At 52.2% G+C, this 10,764-nt stretch overlaps 2 protein-coding genes across 2 annotated transcripts; one reads left to right on the forward strand and one right to left on the reverse strand.

The window, feature by feature from the left end:
* The first annotated feature begins 985 nt into the window (after nt 1–985).
* Nucleotides 986–3,452, forward strand: LOC122623644 (transcription initiation factor TFIID subunit 4). Its single transcript, XM_043802919.1, has 3 exons — nt 986–1,125; nt 1,221–1,970; nt 2,137–3,452. The coding sequence occupies exons 2-3, from the start codon at nt 1,244–1,246 to the stop codon at nt 2,814–2,816; spliced, it is 1,407 nt and encodes a 468-aa protein (XP_043658854.1). The 5' UTR covers nt 986–1,125; nt 1,221–1,243; the 3' UTR covers nt 2,817–3,452.
* A 582-nt stretch (nt 3,453–4,034) lies between these two features.
* LOC122623144 (60S ribosomal protein L22) lies at nt 4,035–6,749 on the reverse strand. Its single transcript, XM_043802117.1, has 3 exons — nt 6,627–6,749; nt 5,852–6,472; nt 4,035–4,466 (listed from the first exon to the last, which is right to left on the reverse strand). Exons 1-3 carry the CDS (start codon nt 6,636–6,638, stop codon nt 4,200–4,202), a joined length of 900 nt encoding a protein of 299 aa, XP_043658052.1. The 5' UTR covers nt 6,639–6,749; the 3' UTR covers nt 4,035–4,199.
* Nucleotides 6,750–10,764: the final 4,015 nt, after the last annotated feature.

A 10,764-nucleotide genomic window follows, 5' to 3' on the forward strand; every position in this document is an offset into this window, starting at 1 on the left:
AAGTAACGGATGCGCTGCTCTCCTATTGGTCAAAAGGAGCTGGAGAAATCGAAATGGCAGCCATCATTAAAAAGGGCGGCCATCATGCAAAGGATCAGCTGTTTCAATTGATTTCGAGCTGCCAGCAGCTGCTTGCTGCGGATTCTGTTCGCCTGGTATCTGGGATCCCAAAAAGTGGCAATTTGACTGGGAAAAATGATGCCGGGTCGGAAATTTTGTGCAAGATTTGTGGATTCTCGGTGGCTCAACACCAGGCGAACATAAATTTGCGTAGGGAGCAAGCTGACATGATCGTTGCCTGCTGACTGCAAGAAAGTGTGGGGCGGCCATTATGAAAAAACTTATGTTATCCCTCCATCGATGGCTTCCTATTGGTCTAATGGCGACTGGAGTGATCGAAAGGGCGGCCATCATGAATAAGGGCGGCCATCATGCAAAGGATCAGCTGTTTCAACTGATTTCGTGCTGCCAGCAGCTGCTTGCTGCGGATTCTGTTCGCCTGGTATCTGGGATCCCAAGAAGTGTCAATTTGACTGGAAAAAATGATGCCGGGTCGGAAATTTTGTGCGAGTTTGGTGAATTCTCAGTGACTCAACACCAGGCGAACATAAATTCGCGTAGGGGGCAGACTGACATGATCGTTGCCTGCTGACTGGAAAGAACCAACTAACGGTTACCCCTCCGTCGCAGGCTACCCATTGGTCGAATGGCGACTGGAAAAACGTACAGGGCGGCCATCATGAAAAAGGGCGGCCATAATGATAAAGTGATCAGCTGTTTTGGTTGAATTTGAGCGGCCAGCTGGCGCCTGCTACTGTTTCTGTTTGCCTGGTATTTGAAACCCAAAAACTAAGCAAATTGACTGGGTAAAATGTTGCCGCACGGAATTCAATTAGGGTGAACCTTTATTTCCGCCCAAAGATTACCTAAAAAATGTCGTACATGGTTTGTGTATTGGCTAATGCCTAGAGAAGACTCAAGCCAACAGGTATTTTGCGACTTCCCCACCTGGTCGCACAGCAAAAAGTGAAATCAAATAACAGTTTTAACCGATTAAAAAACTTGTTTTGCGGACAATCTACGCAAGCAGCTGAAAGCATCCAGAAGCATCCAAAACGGGTTTCGGTAATTAGCATGCACATCGCCATCGGTGATTGCTGATCTGCGCTTGACGGTCGCCGTATCTGGCATTACTATAGTCTCGTCTCCTCTCGTCAAAGGGTGAAGCACTAATCCGGATCACATGATGGCCTCCAGTGGTGGCGCTTGTTCCCATTTCGCCTTTGTGGCCTGGGCGGTGTTTGCCTTGTTGCTGACGCACGGCGGCGACAATGTTGTGGATGCCCGGCGTAACCAGGGCAACCAGCGGAAGACCTCCTCCTCGTCCAGCTCCTCCAACTACGGTCACGTGACGCCCAGCTATAGCACGAATGGCCATGCCGCCGGCAACTCTCACGCAGATGTGGCCAAACTGAGCTACCCCAACTACAATTCGCAGCCGAATCGCCCGATGGCCGCGGGCTCATCGGGATCCCCTGGCTCCGCCCCTCAGCCAGGTTGGAATGTGCCGCAGGGTCCGCCACCCGCCTACTCCGCTTCCAATCCCGCCGGGGGAGCCCGACCCAATATGCACGAGCCGCCGCCAGCCTATCATGCTCCCAACTACGGAGCAGCTCCTCCCAGCTATGGGGCCGCCACCGGATCGAATATGCATCAGCCGCAGTACTCGGGAGTGCCAGCTGGCGCCACCTACTATCCGGCCGCAGGACACGGTGGCAGCTATTCGCCCAACATCCCCGCTGGAGCTACGTACTACCCATCCGCCGGCCATGTGCCCATGGGCGGTGGCTATCACCCTGCTGCTGCTCCGCCTCCGGGTGCCACCTACTACCAGGCGGGATCTGCTTTGCCGCCCGGAGCCACCTACTACTCTGCACCGCCGCAGCAGTCCTCCTCGGGCTTGGGCTTCGGTAAGATATCTAAAAAGACGTCCAACTCGCGGTGTACCCTGATCCCCTACAGCAATCTGCTGTTGCTGACTCATATTTGCTTTGGGTTCTCACCTAAATCGAGTGCACCGCTTGTTGGTTTAGTCGCACATCTGTTTTTGCGCTTCAATGTTTAATTTCTTCACAGGAACTGGCCTGCTTGCTGGTGGCTTGGGCGGTGCTCTGCTGGGACACGCTCTTACGCCCTCGGGCGGCAGTTCCTCGTCGCAGCCGGTTGCCGCAGCTCCAGCTGCTGGGCAGGATCGCATCATCATCATCAACAATGGCGTGCCGGTGAATGCCAGCGATGGCACCACTGTGATAAACGCAGCGGGTGTGGCGGCTGCCCCAGGAGCAGTTCCAGCTGCACCAATGGCCCCTTCCAACGTGACCCAGGATGCCCAACAGCCAGCCGTACCCATGGCACCAATGCCGGCAATGCCCTTCAATCCAGAGACCTCCAACATGACCGCGCCGGATGCAGCTGCTCCCCCACCGCCCGGCGGCATTATTTGTGTGCCCACCAAGGTGAACGAAACGGACCCGACCGACAGCACCAAGATAGTAGAGGTGGAGAAGATTGCCTGCTACCCGGCACCACCGCCACCAGCTGCTCCCGCCGGCGAGGGTCCAGCACCACTGGCGCCCATGGCCGCTGTTCAACCAGGAATGCAGCAGGTGCAGAAGACGCAGGATGTCGCTGCCCCAGTTCAGGCATCCGTAACGTCCAACACCGGCGGAGCTCAGTCCTTGGAAGGATTGACCATGCGGAGCCTTCTGCTCGCGCTCATGAGCGGGGTGGTGGCCAAGTGGCTAGCAGGCTTCTAAAGACCATGCTTCTGGAACGTTCCACTGTGCACCCGCACCCACTCAATACTACTCAACCCTACTACTACTACCTACTGTACCTTCCTCCCCAGCTGTTGTGGCCTTGGCGCGCATGGTTTATTTGCGCTGGCCAAGATCGATAATTCCAGGCGCTAATTGGACGAAAATTGTTGAATTATGCCGTACCATCTCTATAGTACGACTACAGTATTTGTGGATAAACAAGCTGGGTTCCCAGCTCACAATTCCCCATCAAAAGTCCCCCTTTTCCAATCTGGCCTTCAATTGTGATGATTGCGATGTGAATGGGCTCCCGTAACCGTAACCGGACCCGGACCCGGACCCATCCCAGCGAGCTCGAAACAAAGCAAACGTTCGAATATCTCGGCATATATGTATATGGATATGAATATGAATATAAATAACCCTATGTGTAAACCCGACTCAAAAGCCTTCTGAAGAAAGACAAACTGAAAACTGAAAACTGAACGTAAGTTGCAGTTCCCACTAAAAGTGTATATTTTTCTAGACTTGCTAGCGTAATTGTTGCTTCTTTTTGCATTGTTGTAAGCAAACGTATTTGTTGCACTCCTCAGTTGTTGAATAAAGTAAAAGCTTTCGCCCACACCCACAGCACCCGCCACGTATGTATGTGTTTTATTTTAAACTAAATGGGAAATTGTCTAGTTAATGGTCGGTCCGCTTGCATAACGATGAGCAACCGCAGTTGCCCGGACTATTCTAGTGCCCCTGCTTTCGTAACCGCAATCTGACTGGCAGCTGACTAAATCTGTGATAGAAGATAGAATCTGTGCAAGCGTACAGCTCATTAGAGCCCCCGCACTTCTTGGCTAAGAGTGTATAGACCTTTAATTCGATTGGTTATCATACATTTAATCTACTGAGCCCGTTGATGACAAGTATCTAAGTATCAAGTAGCGTTCACCAAGTGCATGACCGCGTACTACAAACAACTGGATGATGCATCATCCACAATATGATATCCATCACTCTTTCAAAGCGCCGAGCACTTTCGCCACCAATCGCGGAAAAGAGCGAGACGGGGCTATCGCATTTTAAAGCCATATGCAAATAGCCTTCAAAGACAAAGCGTTTCTATGATCTTTACCCGCATCTTTACAAGCGAAATAACTACAGTCATTGAACAGGCAGTTTACCCACATAGACTAGTACAACTAATAAGAACTACTTGGGGGCTAAGGTTAACACACAATTGTTTTATTGAGGCCAGCCCGGAGTTTTCTTTTTTTCATGAGTTCACATCTTGTTGTTAGCTTATAAAAACACGCCCGTCGAGGACGTGTGATGTATAATAAAACCAATGTAAACCTAGTGATTCTGCTGTATGGATCTGCTGCATCTTTACTCGGCATCGTCGTCCTCGTCGTCGTTGGAGCTGATTCTGAAGTAGCGCAGCTCGTACGAGTCCTTCTCGTTGGCCACCACACGGATCCAATCGCGCAGGCTGTTCTTCTTCAGGTACTTCTTGGTCAAGTACTTGAGGTAGGCCTTGGAGAAGTGCACGTCGGAGCTGACGATGAGCTTCAGCTTGGAGCGCTCGAAGGTGACGTTGTTGCCCAGGTTGTTCACCTTGCCGTTGACCTTAAGGCGGGCCTTGATGTACTTCTCCTGCGGGCGGAATAGAGAGGGTATTCCCGGTTAGTTCTGCTTGGACTGGGACTGGGACTGTGACTGGAGCTTTAGGGCATCTTTATGGCCTGCTAGCCTGCCAGCGGTAAGCTGGCGTAAATGTCTCTTTCTTTGTTAAGGCTAAGAGTCGAGTGTGTAGAACAGAAAGCCCAAATAAAGAAGAGTGACCAATTTTTTGCTGTGCCACTGAGTACACTGCCATCAGAGCGACGCTTAAAGCTCACTCTCTGACGGCAAATCGGCGTGGCCTGTAAAACAGATTTATCTAGGTGATAGATGGTGAGCAATGGAGGGGGTCATGGAACCACTAGGTGAAGTACTAGTCGAGGAACACGCAAGTAAATGGCTGTTCCATTCGAATGACTCAGTTACATACTCGGACTATGCACCCTAGTGCACCTAGTGGTTCCTTACCCCGTTTGTGAATGCAGCATAAGATTGTAGTTACCTGATCCTGCGACGTAGGCGACACTTTGAACGATGGAGCGCCCTGCTAAGAAGCGCGTTCAGCGCACTCGGTTTGCCCACTAGCGGGTACTTAATTGCTTGGTTTAGTTTAGGTTTATCACATGGCGAGTGGAGGAAGCACCTAATGCTAACTGCTAATTGCAAACTAGTTGGGAAAACCTGCAGTGCCGCGAAAGAGCGGGCACTGTGAGCAGGGCGCACTATGAATTTTGGCCTGAGGCGCCACGGATGTGGACGCACTCAACCCAGGGCCCACCACGTGGCGGTACACATAGCACGGCTTGACGCTGTTCACAGACGGTTGCACCACTGGCCAGTGCCAGGTCACTGGCGGTCAGTGGCTACCCCGTTGTGCAGTGCCCAGAGCCCCTTGACAACAAGCGCGATTGGAAGGCGCTGCGGAGAAACACGTGTGCCCGCATGAGGCAGCGAAGGATTCGATTCGGTTCGGTTCGGAACGGACACATACCCTATGACTACGAATTTGATCTAGAGTAGCTTACTGTTGTTCCAGAAGTTGTTAACCGCCGGCGGCACGGGAAAAGTCCGCCAGCAGTTTATCGCCAAATGGAGTGAGCTCACTATAACCACAACTTTTTATCCAGAGCCCCTGGTTAACTTGGAGGGCAGTGGAAAGCTTGGTGCGGTAAGACTATACTGATTTAGGTGGTTATGGTTATTCTGGTTATTGCTTTCAGGCGTTTTGAGAGAACTACCTTTGGTTATAAACTGGTTGAATCTGCCACAGAATCTAAACGACATCCAAAGTACCTTTGGCAACTAAACAATGAATGGGAGATACTTCCCAAAACATCTTGAAAGCAACGCCAGAATACAACCAGTGCTTGATACTGAGCGGTGAGATTCGTGATCATCTGTGTACCCCAGCTACTTACGAAGTCGGCCACATCCATGATGCTATCCTCAGCAATGTTGGTGCAGTCGATGGTGAAGCGCAGAGAGACCTTCTTCTTCTTCTGTCCCTTGCCGCGCAGCACGTTCTTCTTGACCACCTTGGGAGCTGGGGCGGCAGCCTTGGCCTTGGGCTTAGGCGCGGGCTTGGCGACAGCAGGAGCAGCTGCAGCCGGAGCGGGAGCAGCAGCAGCAGCCGGGGCAGCGGCGGCGGCCTTGGCGGGAGCAGCCTTCTTGGCTGGGGGAGCGGCAGCGGGCGTGGAAGCAGCCTTCTTGGCCGGAGCAGCCTTGGCGGCAGCCGGAGCAGCGGCAGCCTTGGCGTCCTTCTTGGGAGCAGCGGCAGCGGGCGCCTTCTTTCCGGCATCCTTAGCAGCGGGCTTGGCAGCTGCGGGCTTGGCGGCCGCGGGCTTGGCAGCAGCGGCGGCTGCCTTCACATCCTTGGCCGCCTCGGGCGCCTTCTTCACGTTCTTGGCAGCGGCGGCGGCGGGCTTGGCGGCCTCAGCCTTTGGCTTCTCCACCTTGCCCTTGGCGGCGGCTGCGGGAGCAGCCTTCTTCTCCGCTGGCTTGGCAGCAGCGGTCTTGGTATCACCCTTGTTGGTCTTGGCCTGCACGCCCACCGAAAAAAAAAGAACAAAAATCACACACACATTCGCCTGATGGCGTATTCCGCTCCTGGCCACCGTCCCCAGCAAGGTTTCACAACCTGGAGCACCCGGGCGCCGGTGGCCAGGCTGGAATTCCGCTTTTCGGAGCACTTACGGTTGGAGCCATCTTGTCAGTCGAAAACCACGAGGAAAAAGAACAGAAAGCGGAAGCGGCGGCAAGAAGAAGAGATGGCTAGGTGTGACCGCAGCGCGTTGCCGCTGTATTCCCGGGAGTGTGCGCTACAAATGCAGCCCTGGGTTTGAGACTCCGGTGCCGCGTAGCCGAGTTCCAATCCAATACGCTGATTTGAAACCACATTTCGTATGTCAAATACTCTGTTTCAAAAAATATGATTATTTGTTACCATTTAGGCAAACATTACAGAGAATATAAAAACCGCTGATGAGAATATGAGAACAAGATGTCTACCTGGCCTTATGCGCTACTCGAATGCGACGCCGCGGTACACGAAATGAGGCACTCGAAAGTAAAAGCCATCATAAAGAAAACCTCCAGACATAAAGTCCTATAATTACCAACACCCGAACGTTGTAAGTGCCTCGAAATTGGCCCGCCCCTGGGGCCATATATCATAAAATGCAGCGGGTGCTGGGGAGCAGGCGGAGGAGCAGATTGGAGGTGCTGGTCGAGGGGGAAGAGGAGCGGAAAGACATGGAGAAGGAACCGGAGAGTGAGGGCAAAGACGGGGAGGAGCAGCAGAAGAGGAAGAAAGAGTCGAGGAGGAGCAGCGGTAAAGGGAGAGCGAAGACAGGGAGTAGGAGGAGGAGGAGGAGCCCCAGAACGTGCACTTAATTTTTAGCTGGAACCCTGATCCCAGCGCTATTTGCACGGACTTGAATTGCGACCAGGTTGGCATACATACATACATACATATATACATGCATGCATGCATACATATGTTTGTATACTTGAGCTTGCTTGCTATTATCTACTAAATAATCCTGAAACGCGCAGCTGGACACTGTATTGTTCTCAGTGCAGATCTTCTTCACCGCCCCCCGGCTTCCCCCACAAATTGGTGGTAATGAACATTCTGCAGAGGAAGAACCGATTCCCGCCTTTTTCCCTTCCTTTTCCCTCTTCCCCCGCCACGCCCCGCATGCAGTCAGCACTTACGCATAATCTCCGCTATCTTCATTGGCGTTATTTTTAGGACTTCTTGCGAAACCAAAGCTTCTCGTGGAAGGATTCTCCTATTTGCAGAACTCACGCAGTATTCATCAGCATTCCCCACTCTGTGTTAACAATTCATTTGGATTCTGCATCCGTGTGGCGTGTGGCGCCCTGGGGATTGCGTGCATCGGAGTCATCCTTCTCCCTGCAGCTTCTGTTTTCTGCTTCCAGCTTCCGACCCGTGATTACCTCTCTTTGTGAGCTTGGCTTGCCAGCCTGGCTTGGCTGGTCATCCGGACTGAGAGTCCTGATCTCTGGGCGCCCTTCACTCCGTGGCCCGGATGGATGGATGGAGTCCTTCTTACCTGTCCAATTGGGTCGGAAGGCCTTATCACGCGGACCCGTCCGCCGCTCTGTTATCACTTAATGAACGCCCAGCTTCTATTCCCCTTCGCCGTTCTTATCTTAAGTGAAAGAAGGTCTACTCTCGGCCGCGGTGCAGACACTGAGAGAAACTGCGGATAGCATCAGTGTCTGCTACCTGGAAACGAAGGCACATGCTGCGGGAAGGCACGCTCCACAGGAGTGGGAAGATAATTCTGTGAGTATTTTGCTTCACTTCCCTGTTAACATAAAAGGCCTAGAAAGTGGGCAATTATTTCTCGCAGTGAACCAACTGCAGCGCAGAGTCAGTAAACGCAGCGCCAATCGTGGATCCATCTACTAATTAATTGACTCTTTGTGTTCCTCTTATTTTGTCTTCCCATGCTGCCTCCATCTGAGTGGACGTCTGGGCCAGATGTCCGTATCCGTATCCAGCTAGATAGCTGGATGGATAGCTGGATTGGTCGGTCGGTCGGTCGGTCATCCGAGTCATCCGCGCCAGTCGCGCATCTCATCTCTGGCGGCGCTTTCGTTTCATTAAAAGCCTGTTTCAATTTTCTGCATTTTAGTGCCTGATGCACTTTGGCATATCGAGGGAAGGCTCCTCGCTCCTCCTTTTCTTGTTTTTGAGCCATTTTTCCTGTGGTTCTGCCTTCTTTCGGCTTTTGGCTTTTGCTTTGGGACCGGCTTTGTGGTCCGACAACATATATTTGCACTTTGTCCGTCCCATGACGGAGAAGCTCCGCTCCTCGCATTCGGCTCTTCTGCCTGATGCGCGATGCTTAACCCATGAGCGCCCTAGCATAAAGTGCTGAATATTATTTCCGATTAGCGAACTACACTTTCGTAGAAAATAAATAATAAATGTATCGCGATTCTTTGGTCCAAATTTCCCTCTATGCGATCATAAGCAATGCCTTGCTTTTGGGCTTGGGCAGTTGTGGGACAATCGTGGCATGCCATGGGTTAAATGGGGAACGAGAGTGCAGATAATTTTGACATTTAGTCCCTTATCTGCAGTGCGCGTCGCTTGAAAATGGAAATTCTGAGGAACCCCTCGTCCGCCTGCGGATTTGTATCGCTGTGGGGTCGCTGCATGGGCACCTAGACGGGCGGCTGGCAATCGAGGGGGGGAGTTCCTATTGAGCTCTCCCCCACCCCTCCATAGCTCTTCATCTCTTCTTGGCGGGCAACTTTATTAGCACCCGGCGCGGCTCACATCTTTCGCCGACTCCGCCTGGCCCGCCTGCTCCCATCCCTCCCTCCTTCCGCCAGGATATGGCAAATTATCTCTGTCTAGAGAACGCCCTCGCAGAATCGCAGAATCGCAGCCTCGCAGAGGGCAGATCGAGTGCTTTGTCACTGCGCGCATCTTTTCGCATTTCAGATCTCGATTTTGATGTTTAGGGCTTTATTATCTGGCGGGGACTCATTGTTGTTCCACCTAAGCTACCTAAGCTGAAGCCTACTCCCATTACTGCTCCTTCGACTGGCCTGTTGAGTGATTTGCGCATATCAACGAGACCCAATAGGCAAATGAGGAATGAGCCTGGAACAGGTGGCTACCAAGTACGTGTGTACTTTGCCCACTTCTTTCGGCCGAAGATTTATTTGGCTGGCGTAACAGGAGACGTAGGATAATCCCAGTAGCTCTCTTGGCAGGCACCCCACCCCCTCCCTTCGTGCGGGGAGTAACTCTAGAATGCTGTAGTCTGTCGTCTGAGCCGCGGTAATTCACACGGATGATTCCTGGCATTGTAATTATCGCATTACTCGTATGGCTTCTGCCAGGCGAAAATAAAGTAAAATGCGGCAAAACTAAAGAGTTGGCCAGGAGAATGCCGCTGGGTGTCGCCGCGCGGATTGGATTGCAGGCGGGCGCCAGCCGCCCATTCTTCTTCTACTTGGCTGCACGGCAAAAAATCTATATAAATTTCGATTTATTCGGGAAATTCCACATTTGGCTTCTTCGGCAAACTTGTCTCTGCAGTGATTTGGCAACAACTGCTTTCATTGTAAGCCTCCTTACGTTTCTCCATCACTTTTTCTATGAACCCCTGCTCCCCGCGCCCCACCCCCTTCGAGTATCCGCAAGCTGAGCGACCGAGGAGATAAACAAAATAAATATTGACGCGCGTCCAATTCGCAAGAGGAGAGCCAAAAGCAAAGGCAAACAGCTTGGGAAGGAGCAGAGAGCAGAGAGCAGAGGGGGACGAGCAGAGCAAACATCGTGACTTGGAGCGGCGGCGAAACATCAAGCAAGCTGAATAAAGTACTCAAAACGTATTTAAAAGTACTAAACACAAGTACCGCAGATTAATAAGCGCTTTTGAACTCGGCCGACCAGAAAACTAGTTAATGGAATGCACAGCCGAAAGAGCCGATAGAGAGCCACATATTCGCGTATCTGGCGGATGCGCCTGTGTCTGGTGGGAGTTGGGTGGTGGTTGGTGGGAGTGGAAGTGGGAGGTGACTCATGTGGACATCCTGGGCTCAACTAAGGGTGGAATAATGGGATATATACTCGGTGCACCGTACCTATTTCGGCTGACTTCCGACATCCGGAGGGACGAACAAAGAGCACCCCATCGCCACCGCTGGACCAGCCAGTGGTGATCCTCCGATCGGACCAACGGGGATCAGGCACTTAACAGAAACCCGCTTGAGCAGCAAACAAAAACATAGAGCCGCATGAGTGAACGGAATGAGTGGTGGTGGTGGGTAAACAAAGGAG

The sequence above is a fragment of the Drosophila teissieri genome, chromosome X (assembly GCF_016746235.2).
Source record: "Drosophila teissieri strain GT53w chromosome X, Prin_Dtei_1.1, whole genome shotgun sequence".
NCBI classification, from domain to species: domain Eukaryota; kingdom Metazoa; phylum Arthropoda; class Insecta; order Diptera; family Drosophilidae; genus Drosophila; species Drosophila teissieri.